Here is a 25,978-nt window from a genome sequence, read left to right as displayed (position 1 = left end):
TTTCACAAAAGAACATTTACTTGTACGTATATTTCGGATTTTATGATTTTTTTTCCTTCTAGATATGGTGAAAGTAAAAGTATGTAATTGATCATTCATTCATATGATTGTGTTTACTATTTGCCATAATTATACGAGAGCTTTAGATCTTTGTAATTGTAAGGTATAACCGCTAACCACCCCAAATCCAGAATTGCAAGCTACGCCAAACCCCAAAATTTCCCCACGTACCTCTCACTCCACCACCACTCCCTCTTATTTTCTCTGCATGATGTCCCACCCATAACATGATGAACCTCATCATCGTCATCATCAGCCTGAAAGCTCTCTCTCATCACCATCTTCACTCAAAGTTCTTTCCATTCATCAAATCAAACGTCAACAGCAGAAACAACCAGTAGCAGCCACCCTTATAAAGTCCTCACACCAACACTAATTTGAATACATCCAAAACCTCACCAAAAATACTGCCAATAATATCTTACCCTCTTGGCTTTACGTTGCCTTTTGTAGGCGCTGGAGTTGGCTGAAGTTAAAGGCTTTGTTCATGGCGAGCCCCAGCGACTTGTCCGTTCGCACTCCGTCGGAGATTGTAAGTTCCATATGAATCTATGACGCTATTGATCATGTTGTTAAAAATGTTACATAATACATACCATCTGTTGTATCTTTACAATTTATTTTGGTTAGTCTCGAGAGTAGTACTCTTTGTCGCTAGCTATTTCATGATCAATTTCTTATGCATGAGAGTTTGTTAATTCGGAAATACAGAGAAAAAAGAAACTTTCTGGGCAACGATGGAGAGAGCTTGGAAGAGAGGTACGTTGGATGGTATTTTAGTCCATCTCTGAATATTAATATTTGATTAAAGTTGTTTAAACAAAGAGTATCTAGCAATTTGACACCATTAGATTAGCTGTGAGATTTTATTATACTCGGAACATAAATGGTACATTACGTGTCATAATACAAGTAAAAGAACATTAGAAAAGTTATCATCTCTTTTCTTATATTATAACACGTGTTGTACCGACTCGTATTCCAAAAACATAAAAAAAATCTCCTAGTTTAGTTATTGGCGCTCAAAGCAAGTATATTTTATTAATTTATACACATGAGAGGAGTTACAAATGTACACAAATTCAATTAAATACTTGCTAACATTCACTCTAATAATGTCTCACGTGCAAAGATAAAATCCTCCTCTGTCAGAGTATTTGTCTGAGTTAATTTTTGTGTGTGTGTGTGTGTGTGTGTAAAATATATCACAGGAGGACTGAACACTAGCCCATAAAATTTTGCAATCTTAGGGTGATGGGTTCACCTTCCAGGTTTACGTTGGTGTAACTAGGATAGGAAAAGTGGCTAAAATTGATAGTGGTGAAACCATGTTTATGAACACATCATTTTTAGGCCTCCATAACTATTTACCATTAGATTTCTTCAAGCTTTCATGGTTTATCTTTCAAACTTTTGGTTCTTCCAGCTGGGGAGCCATATTTTTCAAAGAGAGTATGTACTTGATTGGATTCCCATGGCCAATTTAGGGCATCTTCTATGTCAAGGAAACGAAATTTAAAATTTTTGAACTGTCACTATTGAAGTGTAACTTTTGAAAAAGTAGTCGTTACCCAGCATCACCAGTCTCTACTGATATAGCAAACTCATGACCGCTAATCAGTTTCAGTTCGTTCCGCAAAAGCTTGAAGCAATAAATGAGAACCATACCCCTTAGTGAAATCCCTTACCAGCATTCTACAGCAATGAAAATATTACATTTCACCATAATTATATAACTAATTCCGGTAAACCACCGCACCGCCATTTTTATCAACCAATAATCTCGAACCACTTGAGAGTTAAGATCGAATCATACTGATCAGCCGGGCTCGCATTGAGTTGTAACCTGTTTTATCTGGGGATTGGTTGGGGTTGATTTAGTTTGGTGGGTTATTTTTGTTGGAATTATTTGGTTTGTAACTTGGAAATTGAAAGCTTGAACTTTGAACCCTTATGCGGCTTCTAGAAAGCATGCTATTTGATTTTCTAGGTTTGGCGTGGTATGATCGGATGCTAAGAAAATTGGGTGGCTTTGCCTCTGTAGGGCTGCAGCAACGGAGAAGAAAGAGAATAAGGTTAAGTGGTGGTGGAGAGATTTTTCAGTGAGACCGTCACACGAGGTGGTACATTACGTGTCCTCATATAAATGGTGGGATATATGTGTTAAAATGTTAATAACTTAAAAATTAAAATTTTCCACCACTTATATAAAAACACGTGGTATACCATCTGTGTTTCCGTCTCAACTAAAATTTTCTCGTGGTGGTGGGACTGATAAAACAAAAGTGGAGTGGTGGGATCCGTTTTTAATTGGTTATCTCCTATTATTTTTCTATAACCTTCAATTTTAAGAAGTTTTAACAAAAAATCCGTGGTACTGTTTACTTTAACAAAAAATCATATTTTTACACTAAAAAGTCAAACCTGGTTCTATTTACTTTACCTTTTATTTTGTCCTTATCGTTACAACTTAAAGTTTTCAAGCCATTTTCATTAGTTTTCCTTCAATTTTAATTAGAAAAAAGGTTGTAGTATCTAGTACTAGAGAAAAACTTATAATTTTGTATAACAAAACAAAAATTTGGAAGTAATTAAGAGCTCTTAAACTTTGAATCTCGTGGATGATAAATTTTGATACTAAATTATTATACATAGTTGGTTCTTTATATAGCTTAGCCCAAATTCCTCACTCATTAGTGTAAACATTGTTGTATAAAATAATAAGTTAAGGAGTTTAAACTTTTCTCTTAATATAAGTTTAGTAGTCTTAAACTTTTCTCACAATCTAAATTTAGTAGTCATATAACGTATCATTCATCTTCTAGACCATGATAAGAGAGTCGCATTGACAAATTTCTTATAGGTTTCTTTGCTTCAAAGAATGCTGAATCAAGAAGAGAAAGTACATGAGGCTTTGGGCCAAGTCCAGAATCGGAAAAATGGTGATTCTGCTGTTTCTATCCCAAAATTTCTTCCTCCCAAGGTATATTGATCTTCTTCCTTTCAAGCCACCCCATGCGGCTGACTTTTATTTTTATCAGGGAATTTTTTGAAAGTTAGACGATTTATGTATTACAAATATTTAAGAATTAATTATAAATCACCGTTAGATACTATATCTTGCATGGCATGCATGATGTATCTTATATGGTTAGATACTATAATTAAGTCAAGATTAGACATTGGACATTATATATGCTAATGATTTACAATTTGCCAGCATATACACATTGCATAACTCATCACTCACAAATATTCTTCGGAGCAAATAGATAAATTCAAAATTACTAAGACATCCAATTATAATGAAAAAAATATATAAGAATACGGTGATTCAAAGAAACACTAACATGATCGCCATTTAAACTAGCATTGTAGAGAGGACTTTTGGTTTCCATTTTGGCTATGGAAAGACCTAAAATCACCCATATGTCCGATTTGGGTATTTACTTTTGTAAAGATGATCTTTGAAAAAAAGACCTAAACACTAGATAGTTCAAAATGTTGAAGTACAATGGAGTGAGCCCTTCAACAGTGTCCCTCAAACAAACTTGTTTAAGGAATCCCAACTGACTCAACAGAGGATCACTGTATATATACCAAAAAAAATATGGAAAACTAATGAAAATGGCTTGAAAACTTTGAGTTTTAACGATAAGGACAAAATAAAGGGTAAAGTGAATAGTACCAGGATTGACTTTTTATTGTAAAAATGAGGTTTTTCGTTAAAGTGAACAGTACTGGTAGCTTTTCGTTAAAATTAAAAAAAAAAAAAAAATGATGTTCATAAAATTACTTTATTGTTCTACTAGTATATAACTACTTTATTGTTCATAAAAGAGTAAATATAATACTGTCTCTATGAGTAATGCAGATGAAGGAGCTTTTGGCAGAGCTAGCTATGGTTGAAGGAGAAATTGCTCGACTTGAAGGCCAAATCAGCCAACTTCAACCTGGATTGAAGCATGAACAAGAAGCTACAAAGGAATCAAAACTATCAAACCAATGGCAAAATGGAAACCTAATTAGTAACCCCCTTCCTCGTGCATCAAATATAGCAATGTCAAGTCCCATGCACAAAAGTGTTAACAATGAGAGCCAGAGAATGGCGTATTATGAGACCAAGGCGTTGCATTTCATAAGTAAAGCTATCAAAGGTGATTATGATCATTTTAACGACCGTAGGCAGAACGAGAAAATTGGAAACTCGAGAGGATTTTCTCATCAGAAAGAAAATTATTTCTATGAGGATGTTAAATTAGGAAATAAGTTTCCGAGAAAAAACGGAATTTTGAGGGCACTCTCGCCCCTACGAGCCCCAAGACCTCCATCACCCAAGGTGTGCCCTAACTTGTTGCATTCCATTTAATTCTGTCTTTATAGTTTAAAAATAATTATTGTATGCGTCGGTTATATGCAACAACCTTTTGTTATAATATGCATGTGAATCTAACTGATACTATACATGCATGTTTTGAGAGCGAGATTTATTGTGTTGTGTATAACTAGTTGCATCCAAAAGTTACTTTTCCTTTTTTTATTTTATCATGCTAGGTAAAATGGACTACTAATTTTGTTAATTGCATGAGGCCAATCAATTTTCAAAATGTTATGCCCCTAGATACGTATCACTAATTAATCGATGGTTTTTTGTTCTTTTTATTTTTCCAGCTAAAAGAACGTAATCCAGGGATTACTTCAGAACTCCCACCAAAATCTCTACTGGTTCCAACACAATTAGAAGAGAATAGCCATAACTGGCAACCAAACAGGCTCTCTGAGGAAATCATGAAGTGCCTAAACTTCATATACATTAGGCTGCTTAGAACAACAAGAACAATGGAATTAGAGAAGTCAGGCCCCATTTCAAGGTCTGTCAACTCTTCTACAACCTCAAGAAGCTTCAGAGATGATACCGGCGTAAACTCAAAGTCAAACCTTTTGTTACAAAAGGAATCAAGGCAACAAGACCCTTATGGCATCTTCAATGTGGAAGAGTGTATTCCTAGAGACATTGGCCCTTACAAGAACTTGGTTATTTTCACCTCAATCTCTATGGACCCAAAATCCATTTCAGCCTCCAACTCTTTTCCTTTACTAAAAAAATTAAGGTACATAACTACGTATATAGTTGCCACTCAGTACTACGGTATGATGGTATTCCTCTTCATTTGGAAGTGAGAGGTCTTAGGTTTGAATCTTGTAGATGACGAATTCGATACCAAATTAGGCTGCCTATTGTGTGGCTTATCTGAACTCCCCCTCTACGTAGTGTAAAAATATCAATGTACTTAAAAAAAAAAAAAAAAAAAAAAAAAAAAAAAAAAAAAAAAAAAAAAAAAAAAAAAAAAAAAACTGCTTATATAGTCTCCACTACTTCCAAGTTGTTTTTGTCTTTGTGATTGTAACACTATCACATGGTACCAGATCATGACTTTTTTTTTAAAATTATTTTCCCTATTATCCTTGTGCATCACAGGGTATTGATGAACAATCTCCAGGTGGTGGATTTGGGGTCCTTGACATACCAACAGAAGCTAGCATTCTGGATCAACATTTACAATGCTTGTATCATGAATGTAAATGTGTAAAAAAAAATGCTATTAATATTCTGCTATTAATTTTGAATTAAGAGACGTCAGTTTGAATTGTGACCGTTCCTGTTCAAGCTCTCGTGTTGGATTACTGAATTTTTTTCATTTCTCAGGGTTTTCTCCAGTACGGAGTGCCTGCTTCGGTGGAAAAATTACTCACATTGATGACCAAGGTAAGCTCCAAAATTTAGCTGAAATTAAGCATCAAATTGTTATATATATGAAATTAGGCGTTGACTGGCAGAAAACGACTTTAGATATTGGCTCAAAAGTTTATTTTCTTATTAATCTAACGAATAACGAGTGATATTTGATTCAGGCAACTCTAAACATAGGGGGTAAGATTTTAAATGCTGAATCCATAGAGCACTACATTCTGAGGAAGCCAGCACCTTCCAATATGCAAGAGGTAAATATGACTGATCCTATGAATCAAATACATGTTTTATTAGTAGTAATTGTATCAGTATAAAAGATCTCAATATATCATGTGATCATAGGCGTTTCAGAATGGTGACACAGTCGATAAATCCGTTACTCACGAACTCTATGGTCTCGATTCCATGGATCCCAATGTCACATTTGCTCTGTGTTGTGGAACTCGTTCTTCTCCAGCGGTAAAATTGCATATAAACGATCTAACATTGCATTTCATTAGTGTGCTATTATCACGATTTTTTTTTTTTTTTTCCTGGAAAATAATGTTAAGTATTTTTAGGTGAGGATATACACAGCCGACGGTGTCGTAGCTGAGTTGGAGAAATCAAAGTTGGAGTACCTGCAAGCATCAATTGTGGTGACCAGCTCAAAGAAAATTGTGATCCCAGAACTACTGCTAGGAAACTTGCTTGATTTTGCTGTGGATGTGGACTCACTAGTTCAGTGGGTTTGCCACCAGTTACCAACATCTGGATCATTGAGAAAATCAATGGTGGATTGCTTCAGGGGCCACATTAGCAGGGGCAAGATTAGTACGACTGTTGAGAAAATGCCATATGATTTTGAGTTTCAGTACATACTGGCCATTTAGTCAAGTCCCTGGTTAATTGTCTTGATTTGGTGTTAACTATCATGTATACCAAGTGTGTATATGAATAAATCAAGGATTGGATTATGGATATATTTATCATTATTGCCATTAGTTGAATGTGCCATTTCCACTTCTATTACTTGGACTAGGCATTATAATTATTTCTTTTTTTGGTACAAGGGAGGGCAAAGCCCGGCAAACAAAACAGAAAAAAAAAAAATCAGGCAAGAACAGCCCTAGGGAGGGCCCTGCCAATAGAGTCAGAAACTAGGCAGTTGCTAGCAGTGGTAGGAGGAGAAACAAAAACATGAAGGCCAAGAGATAGCCCATGACCCAAGTCAGCCATGTGATCAGCTGAGGCATTCATTTCTCTATAGATATGAGTGACTTCACATCTCCAATTTTTTCCGATGGCTTCTTTGCAGTCAATAATGAGGTTGTAGAGCGGGTGCGAATCCAGAATAGGTTTTTGGATCAAAATAACAGCATCCCAGGAATCACATTCAAGGATTACATCCCTGCATCCCTCATCCCAAGCTATAGAAAGGCCCATGAAAACACCCCAAAGCTCAGCTTCCATGATGGTTCCTATGCCCAAATTAGCAGCAAATCCCTTAATCCAATCCCCTTCAGAATTGCGAATCAAACCTCCAGCACTTATGTGCCTAAATGGGTCCTTACAACTCCCATCTGTATTGATTTTATATCTACCAATTGGCGGGTGGATCCAGTGGATTGAGATGATTTGTCTAGGAGGCTTACTAGAAGAAAACTTGTTGGCATTATACCAATCCCTTGCAAATTGAAAAATGAACTTCTGGGGTGAGACAGGCGGTTGTTGACCATCATTGAAGACAAGATTGTTCCTCCCTTTCCAGCAATACCAGAGAGTTGAAGCAAAGATTAGATTCCAGGGTAACCCATGAATGGTAGAACAGTGTGTCCTAAGGTTTATGGCCATCCAACTCTGGAAATCAAGAGCAAAGGAATGGGCAACTTCAGAAGGGATTCCAGCACCGTTCCAAAAGGAAGGGGAATGCCTACAAGACCTGAAAATATGATCCATTGATTCCTCAATATTAGGGCAGATTGGACAACACGGGTTATTAGTAAAACCTCTTCTAGCTCTCTGCACATTGGTGAGAATTTTCCCATGGCCAATAGTCCAAAGAAAAGTCACTAATTTGGGTGGGAGCTTGAGTTTCCAAATGAAATTCCATTTCCAAGGAATGATATCATCATCGCCAAAGAGAGAGAGATAAGCAGTTTTCACGGAGAAGGTTCCAGAATTAGTGAGGCTCCAAATTACCTTATCATCCCTATGATTCGCAGTTCCAACATGTAAACTGAAGATATGTTCCACAATATCAGGAGGAAGGCAGGAATATAACAAGTCTACATTCCAACCATCATCAGTAAGGAAGTCATCAACAGTCCATTCAAGCATGTCAGCTGAAAGAGGGATGGTAGCAAAAATTTCGAGAACACCATTCTCAAGCCAGTTGTCTTTCCAAAAAAGAATTTGGCTTCCAGTTCCGACTCTCCATCTCATACCATTAGGGAGGATTTGGGCACCAAAGAGGATTCCACGCCAAGTATGAGAACAATTAGTGAACTTAGCAGAGCAAGCACCCACCATGTCGTAGTGTTTGAGATATTTTCCCTTCAAAACTTGTGCCCAGAGGCCCGGGTCTCTTTCCATAAGTTTCCAACCAGTTTTAGCAAGGAGGGCTTGGTTCATAAAATGAGTATCTTTCAAGCCTAAACCACCCATAAATTTAGGCGTGGATACTGTCTCCCACTTAACAAGGTGAACCTTGGAATTATCCTCAGTGTGACCCCATAAGAAATTCCTGTTCAACTTATCAATTTTATCACATATGGAAACTGGGAGGCGAGTAGATTGCATTGAGTAGATTGGAATAGCTGAGGCAACTGATTGTAGGTAGACAAGCCTACCTGCCATAGAGAGAGTATTGCTCTTCCACGCAGAAAGTCGTCGTTTCATGACTGTCTCAACGTTACTAACATACACCAAATAAAAGAGTGTGGGTTTATGTTATAATATGTTATACAGTACCTAAGAAATTAGATATTGAAAAGCGCCAACAACACTGCGATATTCGGTTGGATCCGGCAAAGGATCACCATCGTGAAGGCTCAGCCTTTTCCCACTAGCAGCAGGTGTAGGGACTGATTTGACACCATCCATTTTGGTGCGTTTGAGTCTTTCAATAATGTATTTATGCTGGGAAAGAGAGCCCATCAGAGGTGTTAACAACCTCCATGCCCAAAAAATAATGAACATGGCCAAGATCCTTCATGGATAAATGATTTCCCAAATCGCGTATGAGAGTAGTAATATGAGCAGAATTATTTCCTGTACAATATGAGCAGTATTATTTCATGTAATCAGGATATTGTCAACGTATATCAAACAAATAATGAGAAAAGAGCCATGAATATAAGTAAAAATTGAAGTATTCGCATGAGACGAACAAAAACCCAAATCCTCCAAATGAGTGAAAAAACATTGAAACCAGGCTCTAGGTACCTGTTTGAGCTAATAGAAAGCCGCGTAACTTGCAGACGTGGTGAGGAAATTGAGGATAAATAAAACTATGAGGGTATTGCATGTACACCTTCTATGATAAAGTCCCTTGAAGAAATGCATTCTGAACATCCAACTGTCGAAAATGCCACTTAAACTGAAGAGACATGCTAAAGTTAAAACAACAGTAAATAATGGCTAAATAGAAACAGTCCCTGAGATTGTCTACTATAAATGGTCTATGAGATTGAAAATCAATAGAAATGGTCCCTGAGATTGTCTATTATCCATGATTTTGGTCCTTCTGTTGAAAACTCTTTGGGCAATTTTCAAAGCTTCGTAACTCAATCGTTTCTTAACTAAATTCAACGCATAATATATCAAAATGAAGATAGGAAAGTGTAGAACAAGATTATACCTATTTGGAAACCCAATGGTTGCCGGAGATGGTCGGAAAATAGCTTGAAAGGTGACTGGTCCGCTGGAAAACTGGAAAACTCGCTGGAAACTAGGTAAATTTTAAACGTTCATAACTTCTTCAATACTCAATGAAATCAAGTGATTCAAAAACGAAAATCACCTTCTCTGATAAAGTCCCTTGAAGAAATGCATTTTGAACATCCAACTATCGAACATGCCACTTAAACTGAAGAGACATGCTAAAGTTAAAACAACAGTAAATAATGGCTAAATAGTCAAAATGGTCTCTGAGATTTACATAATCAATAGAAATGGTCTCTGAGATTGTCCACTATCCATGATTTTGGTCCTTCTGTTGAAAACTCTTTGGGCAATTTTCAAAGCTTCGTAACTCAATCGTTTCTTAACTAAATTCGACGCATAATATATCAAAATGAAGATAGGAAAGTGTAGAACAAGACTATACCTATTTGGAAGCCCAATGGTTGTCGGAGATGGTCAGAAAATAGCTTGAAAGGTGATTGGTCCGCTGGAAAACTGGAAAACTCGCCGAAAACTGGGTAAATTTTAAACGTTCATAACTTCTTCAATACTCAACGAAATCAAGTGATTCAAAAACGAAAATCATACTTCTCGACGAGACAAAAATAATGGTACCTTTCTGGTTTGTCCAGAAAATGGCTCGAAAGTGGCTAACCATTTTCGGGTTAGAATGTGGGCCTGGCTATAGCGTGTGGGCTCAATGGAAACGTTTGTTGAATCAAGTGTAGCAGAATGGGTAGACTTGGAATTAGGCTTAAGAGAACCTGTCTTTGACCTTGTCACCATAGAGAGGGATGAAGGAGCTGATGAGAAGATAAGGTCGCAACAGTGGGAGGAGGCGGCAAAGTGGCTGGTGGTGTAATATTGAGTGGTGGTACATGTAGTGCACCAAGCCCAAATATGCCAATTAATTAATGAAGTGTATAATATATGTAATAGTTATAACTAAGAATACGATGTATGATCAACAATAGTGGTGAAGATACTGGGGTAAGAAATAAGTGGCATTTCTGTTAGCAGTCCCACATCGGTGTGGGTAAAGAAAGGTAATGACTTTAAATAGGATTACCTTACTTTAACTATTACCGATGCTTTTTGTGGTAAAATTTCACACCTGACAGATTGGGCAGGTGGTAAAGTTGGGGACAATATCAGTGTCATTAGAGTGGTCCCCCAGGCCCGTCGATCTAAAAAAATTCCAACATGGTATCAGAATCCACGGTTACGGGCCCATGCAAGCCAACGGGCTTGTCACTAGGAAGTGTGGGCTTGGAAACAAGCTTGGACTCTTAACATAGAGTCGGCCTCTGAGTTCTTAAGAGTCACTTCCTGAAAAAAGATTGAAAACAAGTTTGGACTCCATTGGAGCCGACCTTTGAGTTTCAATTGCCGATGTGTGGATCTCTACTTATGAACCACTAAATGAGAGTCACTTCCTAAAAGAGATTGGAAAGAAGTTTTGGATTCCATTAGAGTCGACCTCTGAGTTTCAATTGTCGATGTGTGGATCTCCACGTGTGAACCACTGAATGAGGTTACACGTGAGGGGGCATGTTAGTAGTCCCACATCGGTGGGAGTAAAGAAAAGCAATGACTTTAAATATGATTACCCCACTCTAACTAATACGAGGCTTTTTGTGGTAAAACTCTACACTTAGTATCGGTATCGTTAGAGTGGACCTCCCGAACCCGTCAATCTAACAAAATTCCAACAATTTCGTGGTAATTATCTTATACTCATGCTGCGAAAACAATTTCAAAACTTGAAAAAGGTAAGGTCATTTGATAATCATTTAGAGATGACTAGGAAAGAATTAGATACGAAGGAAATTCGTTTGTAACATCCCACATCGCTCAGGGGAATGGATCCTGTAAGCTTTATATGTATATTCTCATCTCTACCTAGCACAAGGATTTTTGGGAGCTCACTGGCTTCAGAGTTCATCGAAACTCTGAAGTTAAGCGAGTTTGCGCTAGAGCAATCCTATGATGGGTGATCCATTAGGAAGTTCTTGTGTGAGTTCCTAGAAACAAAACCGTGAGGGTGTGGTCGGGGCCCAAAACGGACAATATCGTGCTACGGTGGTGGAGCAGGCTCGGGATGTGGTGGACCCCAGGCCGGGATGTGACAATTTGGTATCAGAGCCAATCCCTGACCAGATGTGTGCCGTGCCAACGAGGACGTCGGGCCCCTTAAGGGGGGTGGATTGTGACATCCCACATCGCCCAGAGGGGTGGATCCTGCAAGACTTATATGTATATTCTCATCTCGACCTAGCACGAGGCTTTTTGGGAGCTCATTGGCTTCGGAGTTCATTAGAACTCCGAAGTTAAATGAGTTTGCACAAGAGCAATCCCAAGATGGGTGACCCACTGGGAAGTTCTCGTGTGAGTTCCCAGAAACAAAACCATGAGGGCATGGTCGGGACCCAAAACGGACAATATCGTGCTACGATGGAGTCGAGCCTGGGATGTGGTGGGGGCCCGGGTCGGGATGTGACACGTCTCTTCTAATCTTACCGTTTTTAGGAGGATTAAAACGGAATTCTTGAAATATATAGCCACGCAAGCTCCATCAAATTTTATAGAGGTTAACAACAATATAATTAGGTAAGGAGTTGCTTTCAGACTTGAAATAAAGACTCAATTATGTAATATCAAACACAAATTAACAGAAACAAGGATGGAAACTGTAGTGGCATAAATTACAATTTGATGATCCATATTGGTGTCTTACAAAGTTCTAGGCCTTGATTTATTCATTAATTATTTGAGGGATTTTCTAACTTTAATCCTTGAAGAAAATTGAAATTTAAAATAAACCTAGTGTTAGATTACAAATTGATTATAGTCTCTTGATGTGTCCTTAATTCAAAATAATTCATGTATATTTTATTCAATATCTCCCATTAAATATTTAAATTTATTAATACATTTTTGACCAAACCAAAGTTTTTTTTTTTTTTTTTTTTTTTTAATTTATTAATTTTATTTGACATTCTTCAAACTTAATTAATGTGCCTAAATGTTAGTATCGAAATGTATGTACTCAAATGTTAGCACTGAAATGTATTATATTGAATTAATGTATTTAAATGTTAGTACCGAAATGTATGTACCCAAATGTATTATATTAAACTAATGTACCTAAATGTGTGTACCGAAATGTATTATATAGAATTAATGTACCGAAATGTTTGTATCGAAATTTGTGTACTAAAATGTGTGTACCTAAATGTATGCACCGAAATGTATTATAATGAATTTAATGTACCTAAATGAAGAAGACAAAATATATTGTAAAATAAACATTAGTTTATCTAAATGTTTACAACAAAATATATTACAATGAATTAAATGAAAATTATATAATTATAATGAAATAAAATTAATACATTAAAATTAGGAAGAAAAAGAAAAATAATTAAAACATCAAAAATATAATTAATAAATGAGGTGATTAATGTATCAAGGGATTAAAATTAGATTTTGATCTTACGTATGGTTTTAGTCTAAAAGTCAACTTCGCCAAGAATTAAAATGAAGTTTCCTATTTATTTTCCTGAAAATATGACTTTAGCCCCTGAAACTTAATTTTCATTACATAAAACCCAACATAATTTTTTTACTTGATTAAAACTCATTGATTAGGCTCCACACAAACAAATTCATTAACTATGTTTGACTTCACCATTTGTGACATCCCACATCACTCAGGGGAGTGATCCTCATATGTATATTCTCATCTCTACCTAGCACGAGGCCTTTTGGGAGCTCACTGGCTTTGGGTTCCATGGGAAATCCGAAGTTAAGGGAGTAGCGCTCGAGAGCACTCTCAGGATGGGTGACCTATTGGGAAGTTCTCGTGTGAGTTCCCAGAAACAAAACCGTGAGGGCGTGGTCGGGGCCCAAAACGGACAATATCGTGCTACGATGGAGTCGAGCCTGGGATGTGGTGGGGGCCCGGGTCGGGATGTGACACGTCTCTTCTAATCTTACCGTTTTTAGGAGGATTAAAACGGAATTCTTGAAATATATAGCCACGCAAGCTCCATCAAATTTTATAGAGGTTAACAACAATATAATTAGGTAAGGAGTTGCTTTCAGACTTGAAATAAAGACTCAATTATGTAATATCAAACACAAATTAACAGAAACAAGGATGGAAACTGTAGTGGCATAAATTACAATTTGATGATCCATATTGGTGTCTTACAAAGTTCTAGGCCTTGATTTATTCATTAATTATTTGAGGGATTTTCTAACTTTAATCCTTGAAGAAAATTGAAATTTAAAATAAACCTAGTGTTAGATTACAAATTGATTATAGTCTCTTGATGTGTCCTTAATTCAAAATAATTCATGTATATTTTATTCAATATCTCCCATTAAATATTTAAATTTATTAATACATTTTTGACCAAACCAAAGTTTTTTTTTTTTTTTTTTTTTAAATTTATTAATTTTATTTGACATTCTTCAAACTTAATTAATGTGCCTAAATGTTAGTATCGAAATGTATGTACTCAAATGTTAGCACTGAAATGTATTATATTGAATTAATGTATTTAAATGTTAGTACCGAAATGTATGTACCCAAATGTATTATATTAAACTAATGTACCTAAATGTGTGTACCGAAATGTATTATATAGAATTAATGTACCGAAATGTTTGTATCGAAATTTGTGTACTAAAATGTGTGTACCTAAATGTATGCATCGAAATGTATTATAATGAATTTAATGTACCTAAATGAAGAAGACAAAATATATTGTAAAATAAACATTAGTTTATCTAAATGTTTACAACAAAATATATTACAATGAATTAAATGAAAATTATATAATTATAATGAAATAAAATTAATACATTAAAATTAGGAAGAAAAAGAAAAATAATTAAAACATCAAAAATATAATTAATAAATGAGGTGATTAATGTATCAAGGGATTAAAATTAGATTTTGATCTTACGTATGGTTTTAGTCTAAAAGTCAACTTCGCCAAGAATTAAAATGAAGTTTCCTATTTATTTTCCTGAAAATATGACTTTAGCCCCTAAAACTTAATTTTCATTACATAAAACCCAACATAATTTTTTTACTTGATTAAAACTCATTGATTAGGCTCCACACAAACAAATTCATTAACTATGTTTGACTTCACCATTTGTGACATCCCACATCACTCAGGGGAGTGATCCTCATATGTATATTCTCATCTCTACCTAGCACGAGGCCTTTTGGGAGCTCACTGGCTTTGGGTTCCATGGGAACTCCGAAGTTAAGGGAATAGCGCTCGAGAGCACTCTCAGGATGGGTGACCTATTGGGAAGTTCTCGTGTGAGTTCCCAGAAACAAAACCGTGAGGGCGTGGTCGGGGCCCAAAGCGGACAATATCGTGCTACGGTGGTGGAGCGGGCCCGGGAAGTGATCCGCCCCGGGCCAGGATGTGACACCATTGTACATTTTTTGAATGCCTAATATACCCTTAATTACATTTTTGACCTATACAAGTAATTGTATACGGATTAAAAGGTGGATTAGTGATTCTTGAAAAGAGAAATAAGCATTAATATTCATACTGTGATTCGATCACAATATATATATGATATAATTTAACTAATATGTGGGGAATCAATTAATGTGCCTAATAGTTGTGCTAATATATGGAGAATAATTTACCTACTACATAAAGAAATGTTATTTGCCTCAAAGTTATTTTACATATAAATATAGGTAAATTATTTTACACACACATATATAATAATAATATTTTACATATAAATATAGGCAAATTATTTTACACGCACATATAATAATAATAATAATAATAACATGTGCCTTATATATATATATATATATACATGTAAAATAATTTATCTATAACATATAGAAATGTTATTTTATTCAAAGTTAATTACCTATATTTTACATATAGATATTGGTAAATTACTTTACACATGCATACATATGGTAACAATAAAATGTGCCTAACATATGTAATTTTTTTTTTATCCAAGCCTAACATATGTACTAATACATGCAAATTAATTTAACTACAACATTAATTTACCTATATATGACATATAAATATAGGTAAATTATGTTACAGACCATGATAATAATGTGATGAATATATATATATATATATATATGTGTGTGTGTGTGTGTGTGTGTGTGTGTAACATCCCACATCGATCAGGGGAGTGGATCCTGTAAGCCTTATATGTATATTCTCATCTCTACTTAGCATGAGGCCTTTTGGGAGCTCATTAGCTTTGGGTTCTATCGAAATTCCGATATTAAGCAAGTTTGCGTGAGAGCAATCCCAGGATGGGTGACCTACTAGAAAGTTCTCGTGTGAGTTCCCAGAAACAAAACTGTGAGGGCGTGGTCGGGGCCCAAAGCGGACAATATATATCGTGCTACGGCGGAGTCGAGCCCGGGATGTGGTGGGGGCCCGGGCCGGGATGTGACAATATGTGTAATGGTTTACCTACAAAATATAAAAATATTACTTTATTTCAAATACATATAATTATAAGTGGCTAAAAAACGTGAAGAGGAGTAATTAGAATTTAATGCCCATATTATGTGGGCATGATTGAAGCCAAAATTGGAATGTTGTGTGTGAGAAAACGTTAGAAGGGTTGTGGCATATGTTGTAAATTATTTGAAGTAATAGGTCATTTAATTTCTAATGTGGCTACATATTTGAATTTTGGGTTTATATTAGATGTTTAAAGATATGTGAGTTTTAATCTAAAAATTACGAGTTGTATGGACTTATATATAAAGAACCCTTTATTTTATTAAGTTCTATAATGGTAACTATAACTAGGCCATGGACCAAGTAACAGGCACAACGCCCAAATCTTTGTTCAGTCCCAAAGCGTCCCACACAGCCGAAGATCCATCAACAATGTTGTTCTGACACGGCGGTTGACCTCCATGCTCCTCATCGCATCCAGCACGCGAATCACATTCGTCAACCACTTTTGCCGTCACACTCTTCCCATTGCTTGCCGTAATTCTTATCATATTAAAACACCTCGACTTATTATTAAACCACCCAGTGGAAAGTGCCACAACCCGCTCGCTGTTGTTATGGTAATTTCCGTCACAATATGACGGGCCACCGCCATCCCCGCCTTGGCTGAAATCGTTGAGAGTAAGGCTGGCTTTTGTGGATGATGTCACAGCTGGAGAGCATGTGTATGTCGGGTATGATTTGCCGTCACAAACTAGAGTTCCTGACGACTTACAGTTGTCAGTCGTAGGAGGTGGTGAAGAGCCGTGTCTGCATTCTGTTGACCCAATATCGGGGTCGTCGTTACACTTGCCGTTGATGCAGATGAGCTGGCCAGCGCAGTCGTCGAGGGTTTTGCATGCGTCATTGCAGGAGGAGATGGCGGTGGACGGGAGAGGGAGGGAGACGACACTAAAGACGATGAGGGTAAGGGGAACCAAAAGCCCTAAATTACTTGCCATTTGGTAATTCTTTTGGAATATAAACGAGTTGGGAGTGAGACAAGAAGGAGATTGTGTGCACTTATATTTATAAGCGAAAAACTTGAAGGCTCATGGGAATGTACTAATATATACTACCTCTTGCAAATAAAAGTATTTTTACAATAATTGAATCCGTTCAATTTTCCAAGTTTCATTTGAAAATATATGCTAATGGTAGAGTCAAGATTTCATGTGAGGAGAAGCTTTTCATAAATTTAAAAGAATGGTAAATAACAATTACAAAACTATTAATCAAAACATCATAATAACATATTCATCAATAATGGTGTATTTGAAAGTGCTCCGAAAATAACTAAAGAAGTTTTTGATGAAGGTGATTTTAGAACTAATTCTTAATTAAAATACAAGTGATTCTCGAAAACGAACATGAAGTACTTCTTGCAAGAAGTACATAACTGGTGATTCTCCCAAAATTCACTTACAGTGCTTTTGGAACCCATCAACACTTTCACAAAAACACTTATAGTCATTTTAAATATACTTCCAAACATGCACAATATTAGTCATTGCATGATAACCTTGTCATCTATGATATTAAATTTAAGAGGGAGAATCGCTAAAAAATGCTAAACATTAACACTTAATAATAGGTAAGATAGAGGAAAAACAATAAAAAAAGTTATAGAGAATAAGTTAGATTTTACAAATCTTATTGTTGTTATTAATTTGAATTAGTTGTAGACTTGGAGTCCTACTTAAGGGTTGCAGAGTGAAAGAGAAAAATCAAAGTAGATGGTTTTTTTTTTTTTTTTTTTAAAGTGAAGGTGTGACATCCCACATCGTCCAGGGGAGTGATCCTTAAATGTATATTCCCATCCCTACCTAGTACGAGGCCCTTTGGGAGCTCACTGGCTTTGGGTTCCGTAGGAACTCCGAAGTTAAGCGTGAAAGGGGCTAGAGCAATCCCATGATGGGTGACTCACTGGGAAGTTGCTCTTGAGTTCCCAAAAACAAAACCGTGAAGGAATGGTAATCCCAAAACGGACAATATCGTGCTACGGTGGTGGAGCGGGCCTGGAAGTGATCCGCCCCGGGCTAGGATGTGACATTTGGTATCATCCCACATCGCCCAGGGGAGTGATCCTTATATGTATATTCCCATCCCTACCTAGCAAGATGCTTTTTGGGAGCTCACTGGCTTTGGGTTCCATGGGAACTCCGAAGTTAAGCGAGGAGTGCTCGAGAGCATTTCCAGGATGAATGACCCATCGGGAAGTTCTCATGTGAGTTCCCAGAAACAAAACCGTGAGGGCGTAGTCGAAGCCCAAAGCGGACAATATCGTGCTACGGCAGTGGAGTCGGGCCCGGGAAGTGATCCCGCCCGGGCTGGGATGTGACAATTTGGTATCAGAGCCTAACCCTGGCCGCGAGTGTGCCGATGAGGACGTCAGGCCCCAAAGGGAGGTGGATTGTGATATCCCACATCGTTCAGGGGAGTGATCCTTATATGTATATTCCCATCCTTACCTAGCACGAGACTTTTTGGGAGCTCACTGGCTTTGGGTTCCATGGGAACTCCGAAGTTAAGCGAGTAGTGCGCAAGAGCATTCCTAGGATGGGTGACCCATCGGGAAGTTCTCATGTGAGTTCCCAGAAACAAAACCGTGAGGGCGTAGTCAGAGCCCAAAGCAGACAATATCGTGCTACGGCAGTGAAGTCGGGCCCGAGAAGTGGTCCCGCCCGGGCTGGGATGTGACAGAAGGTTTATGTTAAGGGTATTTTATCAAATATTATAAAGATTATTAAGTTTATTCATATAACTATAATAAAATATTAGAGTGAGCGGTGGGATGTAACCAGACCAGGAAGTTGGAAGTTAATCAAAGTAGATGGAGATTTTATTTTATTTTTTTTTTAAATTTAAAAGTGAAGGTTTATGTTAAGGGTATTTTATCAAATATTATAAAGATTATTAAGTTTATTCATATAACTATAATAAAATATTAGAGTGAGCGGTGGGATGTGACCAGACCAGGAAGTTGGAAGTTGGAAGTTGGAATTTGGAATAGGAAAGAATAAGTTTGAATTTGTTGCATTGTTGACCAGTAAGTGGAGGATTGTACATATATTAAGTATGATAATAATGGGCATCGGTAGGTAGACTGAATACGTAGGTTAAAATTATAATTTAAATGATATGTCATCAATAAAAAATAAGTACGTTAATTAATATTTAAATAATAATTCAATCATCAATTTTGATGTCATTTAGTTTACAAAATTTTAATCTGTAAATTTTGTCTCCCTAATATTACCCGATACTAATAGGAGGGTTGAAAAGAAATGGTAATGCTAGTGAGACTAAATGTGTAGACTAAATTTTGTAAACTAAATAACATGAAAGTTGATGATTATATTAACTTCCATAATATATTCTCAAAATCTATGATATGGAAGTTGATTGGATTATCTTTAACAAAGATAAAACTTACGATTAGAATCTCCCTGTATAGAAGAATCAACAAAACCCATCAATCGAAGGAAACCAGAATCTCCCTATATCGAAGAAATCACAGGCAAGACACTAAGACGCTTGAAGACTCGACGCGCTTTTCGGATTCAACACTCTTGAAGGATGGATGAAAGAGAGAATAGATAACAAAACCCAGAAAGTCGTGGTTGCTTCCGTAGCCACTGCGCCAACCAGCAAGACTAACACCACAAGTCTTCGGGAAGGTGGCATTGTGGATACGTTTTTCTCTCTTGCCCCGTCTCCTACTTACACCATCAAGACCGCTACAGAAAATGACAGCCACAAATGACCAAATTTATCATATGATGTAAGTAAATTCCAACGTTAGAACTAGGATATGCTTTTCAGCTATGGATCCATTCAGCGTTCACACGAATAAGTAGACCCGAAAGCGAGACGGGCCGGAAACGTAAGGCCAATCATGTTTCACGATGCTACGAGTGAACACTGAACAGTCGATCCTTTCCGTAATATGTGTGGTTCAGAGGAGTTTCAAGGATTTTTGAATGGGTAGTGCTAATGCGATTAAATTTAGAGATTAAATTACTAATTTAGGGTTCTTTAGATATAGATCCTTGCAACTCTTATTTCCTATATAAAAACTCACCTAATTATAAACTTCCAAATAAAATCCAAATTTAAAAGTGATTGCCATGTAGAAAAGTAATTGACCTATTAATACAAAATATTTACAACTTGTACCACAATATTCAAAATAAATTAATAAATATTATTGCTCACCTTAATTACAATGAACAAATAATTTATTGCATATTATTACCCCTAACACACACATATATACACATATATACGTTCAAATGTATATAGTATTACCATAAGCTCAATATATATATATATATATATAGTTTACCTATATATATATAGTACTACTATACGTTAAAAAAAACATATATATATATGTATGTATGTATGTATGTATGTATGCATGCACAGTACTACATATATGATCAAACATATTATACTAATTAATCTACCTATATGTAAATTTACGATGAGCAAATAACATATATTTTGTAGTTATTTTATTTTGTATGCATCATCATATATATTGGGCACATTTTATTATTATATGTACAAAATAATGGGTAAAATGGTATTGAATAAAATAATAATTTTTTTATTTTTTATTTTTTTTAATGTAGGTACATTATTTTGCATGTATTTTGCATACATTGGGTTTGCTTTATACGTAGGTAAATTATTTTGCATGTATTTTACATATAGTGGAGAAATTATTTTGCTTTTTTTTTAAGCAATCTAACATTTTAAAATTCGAATAGTAGGTGCACTGAATCAAATAACATTTTCTCTAGGTAAATTATTTTGCATGAATTTTTACGTATACCAGCCATGTTTTTTTTTGTTGTTATATATGTGTGTGAAATAATTTACCTACATTTATATGTAAAATATAATTTGTTGACTTAACTAAGCATGTATTATTACATATATTAGGCATGTTTTGTTGTTATTATATATTAGGCAATAAATTTATTGTTTTTTTAATTTTGTAAAACCATTAATTCTCCCTTACAATCTATATGGAACTAATTGTGTACATCAAACATTCAAATAGGGGTGTTTTGGGCATCGACAATTTTTAAATGTGTAAAGTCAAATATAATTAATGAATTTGCTGATGTGGAATCTAGTCAATGAGTTTTATTTGAGGAAAAAACTTATGACGGGTTTTATGTAGAGAAAATTAAATTTTAAGGATTAAAGTCATATTTTCTGTTAAATTTATAAACTAAATTATGTGGCATTAATAAGAATGAACATGTTTATCAATGCTTAAGTAATAAATCAATCATGAACTTTCACGTCCTTTAGTTTCTAATATTTAATTTATAAATTTTATCTCTCTAACATTACCCTTTTTAAATGACATCATTTTAACGAGAATGGTTGAATAGTCAAGCGGTCAAAATCTTTCTGGTGCTGGTCATTGGGGAAGTTGGGAAGGAAACTCCCCTAATAGGAAATGAATCATTTCCGGATCTCTTCTACCTAATTTTTCTTATCAAATAATACGGGCCCTTGAAATTTAATCTAACGGCTAAAAACACGAGCCTACTCTAAAAGTTATAATAACTTTAGCCGTTCAATCAAATTTCAAAGACCTGGATTGTTTGATGAGGAAGATTAGGTAGAAGGGATCCGGAGAGGATCCCTTTCCCCCCTAAGAGGCCATGGAAGTCTTTAAGCCAACCAATCAAACAGCGTCTATCAAGCAACCTTTTACATGGTTAGTTCCCCCGAGCTTTCCAAACTCCCAAATTCCAAGTCAACTGGTGTGTTAAACAGCCAACTTCCTTAATATGTTATCAACGTTTAAGTAATTAACCAACCATCAAATTCCAAGTCCTTTAATTTTCAAAACTTTGTCTTCAAATTTGCAAACTAAATGATGTGTCACTAATAAGAATAAACATGTTTGTCAACGTTTAAGTAATCAACCAATCATCAATTTCCAAGTCCTTTAGTTTTCAAAACTTTGTTTCCAAATTTAGTCTCCCTAGCATTACCCTATTACTCAAGTGTTGATTAACGTGTTTATTTATTTTTTGATGACATATTATTTAGTTTGCAAATTTAGTCTACTTAGGATTACTTGAAAAGAAACGGTTAGGATGGGCCTAAGCCAATCCTCATCTCTTCGTCCCTTCACCATTGATCTACCCTACGATAAAATATTCGAATCGAAAATTGTTTAGTTATCCAAATGTATCAAATAAATAGACGGTTTACCATGAATATGTTATTTGGTATTTACGCTGTCGATTTATTTCATACCTTTGGATGCATAAACGATTCCTAATTCGAATGTTTTTGTAGGGATGATCATCAAATGAAAATTATAAATTGGACGATTCCGATTATAAAATTTATACAGTAAAGACACGTCATTTGCAATAAGTGAGATATGTGCATTCTCTTATAGGGGATATAAAAGTATTATTCTAATTATAATAAGTTGTAAGAATTGAAATTATCGTATTATTTGAAGATGTTACATTATTTTGTTCGAAAGATAACCATGCAATTTGAAATGGGTCTATTGGTTTGCCCAATTTAATTACCCCTACACATTTAGGCTTCAAAATTTCTGAGTCTTTCCGTCCAGGGGTGGCGCCAGTCCTACAAATCCAAGCATATAATTATAAATCTATGTCTGTGATGCCACGCAATTAGTACACATTACTGAAAGGCATGCAACGCCTATGGTGTTAGGTTAACCAAATTTGCCGTAATTGGCTGCTTTCAAAATTGTGGTGGGGATAAAACGCAGGCTGTGGTATTGCTTGTTTATTGTATGGACAACTTTCATCTCCCTTTCTACATGTTTTGTATTAAAGTTTTTTAAGTCTGTTACGTCTTCTATGAGAAATCGTAGAACTGAAAAATCCCACGAACCTACATGTATGTGGCCTCAAACTAGCAACTTAAGATGTACTTTGGGGAATTGTTATACAAAATAATCGTAATTAGTGCCAAATGTGATGTACAACCAAAGACATTGAAATGTACACTTAGCTTTTTCGGCCGCGTATTGGCTCACCTGCAATTTATGGACGGTAGTTTAGTTGAAGCTTTTTCGTGTAACATGAGAAGTTCACCAAATTTATATTTTGGTGGGGTTCAGCTCCTATTTTTATATCTTCCCTTGCTATTACCGTTTCTTATAAACATTCCGCTTTTTCTTGTATTCTTTTCACGAAATTTGGTTTTATGTCATCCCCTCACTGTATTTTTATTTATCTGATAAATTTGATTGGTTTTGGTGCTTGCGGGGGAAAGAAACATGAGAATTTCACGGTTCTAAAAACAGGGTGAAGTCAAAGAGAAAGGGAATGGGCTAGTTTTTGTCAATTGGAGTTGCGTCCACAAATAGTCAGTGGAAAAGACTTTCTATAGTGGTTTGACTTAGGTAGATGGCCATAGCGAAACATTCATCCCCTTTTTTGGTCAAATTCTGTCAAATTATCGGAGAGAAAGATCCACACATCGGTAACTACATGGAGCCAATGAGACTGACCCTACACGCGGAGGCAAGGAACCCACCCATCACGTGGTAGTATGGGCCTACTCTCTGACTTTGATACCATGTCAAATTATCAGAGAGATGGCCAAAGATCCACTTCTAACAACACCGATATTATCCCCAACTTGTTAATTACTACATGCACAATTATTGGGTTTTATCATAAAAAACTTCAGTATTAGTTGGAGTGAGGTTAAAAATATTTAAATTCTTATTTTCTAAAAAATACGATCGATATGAGATATTTGAACAAATTTCTGCATTTCCCATCACTCTAAACGCATTAGCCATGAGCACTTTGAACTGAGTCAATGATTCATTCCCCTTTTTTGGTCAATTCTTCATTTCCCATCACTCTGAAAACATTAGCAATGCGCACTTTGAATTGAATCAATGGGTTTGCCCAATTTTTTTTGCTAATATTTTTTTTATTAGGAACTTTAACGAAAAGCTCACAGTATTGTTTACTTTAACGAAAAATCACATATTTACACTAAAAAGTCAATCATGATACTACTCACCTTACCCCTTGTTTTGTCATTATTGTTAAAATTTAAAGTTTTCAAGTCATTTTCATTAGTTTTCTTTACTTTTTAATCCTTGACTAATTGTTAGGACGGTACAAATAATTAAACTATTTGAGTCCCAACGTCCGTATATATTAAGTCGAAGGACTTGTATATGTGCGTATTTTTACTTTCTAATTTTTACAAATTTCTTTTTCTAAGAGAATAAATATATAAAATTTGGTCAAATGACTAGAAATTTTGACCATAAGTTGTGGTTTTCATTGTTAAAAATTAACAAGAGGTCCCCAATTCGAAATGCGCGTGTGTGTTTTGTTTTTTCTTCCAATTTTTAAGAAGTTTTGTTTGATTGTTAATTTATACTAGTTAGTAGCTATGTGGGTTGCACAAGTTTTTAGACAGTCATACCAATTCAAGTCTAACCTTCAACAAAGAGTAGTACTAAGTAGACTAAATTTGCAAAACATATGATGTGTCACTAATAAGATATAAGCACGTGAATCAACACTTAAGTAATAATTCAATTATCAACAGCCACATCATATGGTTTACAAAATTTGGCTTAAAAATTTAGGGTTAGTTTGGGAGTGTGATGCTTAAAAAAGAAAAAAAAAAAAAAAAAAACAGTTTGTTAAAAAATCTGAAACATCAAATGTGTTTGGTAAAACAAAACCAAAAATTTTTTGTTTAAAAAAAAAAAAAAACACTGCTACCAATAACAATAGAAAAGCATAGGAAAGAAGAAGTAGGGTCTACCATCCTTCTAAAAAAAGTAATTTTTTTTCCAAAGAATAATAATCAGTGCTCATTTAATGAAATTTTCAAATGGCAAGTATACCGCCACATATTTTACCAACCTACAATCATTGCCCCTACAATATTATTATATCACATTAAATACTATCATTTTTAGTCATTTAACATATTCACCAGCAATTTATACAAAAGTTTACCAAACACTCAGATACTATTTTTTTTCGTTAAAAGCACTTTTACAAAAAAAAAAAAAAAAAAAAACGTTTACCAAACACTTAAACAACTTTATTTTACAATTGTTTATTCTCACAAAACAATAGAAATTTTTTTTTTTTTTTAATTTTTGAAAAAAGCACATCATGTCACATCCTGGCCCGGGGCGGATCACTTCCCGGGCCCACTCCACTACCGTAGCACGATATTGTCCGCTTTGGGCTTACCATTCCCTCACGGTTTTGTTTTTGGGAACTCACGAGAAACTTCCCAGTGGATCACCCATCATGAGATTGCTCTAGCCCCCTTCTCGCTTAACTTCGGAGTTCCTACGGAACCCGAAGCCAGTGAGCTCCCAAAAGGCCTCGTGCTAGGTAGAGATGAGAATATACATTTAAAGATCACTCCCCTGGGCGATATGGGATGTCACAATCCACCCCCCTTAGGAGCCCGACGTCCTCGTTGGCACACTTCCGGCCAGGGATTGGCTTTGATATCAATTGTCACATCCCGGCCCGGGGCGGATCACTTCCCGGGCCCACTCCACCACCGTAGCACGATATTGGTCCGTTTTGGGCTTACCATTCCCTCACGGTTTTGTTTTTGGGAACTCATGAGCAACTTCCCAGTGGGTCACCCATCATGGGATTGCTCTAGCCCCCTTCTTGCTTAACTTCGGAGTTCCTACGGAACCCGAAGCCAGTGAGCT

At 35.8% G+C, this 25,978-nt stretch overlaps 2 protein-coding genes across 4 annotated transcripts; one reads left to right on the top strand and one right to left on the bottom strand.

The window, feature by feature from the left end:
* Positions 1-284: 284 nt before the first annotated feature.
* LOC137743055 (electron transporter, putative (Protein of unknown function, DUF547)) lies at positions 285-6,823 on the top strand. Of its 3 annotated transcripts, none has more exons than XM_088679429.1 (10): positions 285-592; positions 772-819; positions 2,924-3,043; positions 3,935-4,399; positions 4,732-5,171; positions 5,540-5,639; positions 5,768-5,827; positions 5,974-6,063; positions 6,155-6,271; positions 6,373-6,823. In XM_088679429.1, exons 1-10 carry the CDS (start codon positions 548-550, stop codon positions 6,682-6,684), a joined length of 1,797 nt encoding a protein of 598 aa, XP_088535555.1. In that variant the 5' UTR covers positions 285-547; the 3' UTR covers positions 6,685-6,823. The 3 variants fall into 3 exon arrangements, with proteins under 3 accessions (XP_088535555.1, XP_088535553.1, XP_088535556.1); XM_088679427.1 differs by having other exon boundaries at positions 288-592; positions 772-831; XM_088679430.1 differs by lacking the exon at positions 772-819 and having other exon boundaries at positions 315-592.
* Positions 6,824-16,487: 9,664 nt separating this feature from the next.
* LOC137743828 (kiwellin-like) lies at positions 16,488-17,253 on the bottom strand. The gene has a single exon (XM_068483762.2). It carries the CDS (start codon positions 17,190-17,192, stop codon positions 16,539-16,541), a length of 654 nt encoding a protein of 217 aa, XP_068339863.1. The 5' UTR covers positions 17,193-17,253; the 3' UTR covers positions 16,488-16,538.
* Positions 17,254-25,978: the final 8,725 nt, after the last annotated feature.

This window comes from Pyrus communis, chromosome 11, assembly GCF_041283825.1.
Source record: "Pyrus communis isolate YQ-2024b chromosome 11, ASM4128382v1, whole genome shotgun sequence".
Classification (NCBI taxonomy): domain Eukaryota; kingdom Viridiplantae; phylum Streptophyta; class Magnoliopsida; order Rosales; family Rosaceae; genus Pyrus; species Pyrus communis.
The sequence above is the reverse complement of the archived record's forward strand: the minus strand, read 5'-3'. Positions and strand labels throughout refer to the sequence as shown.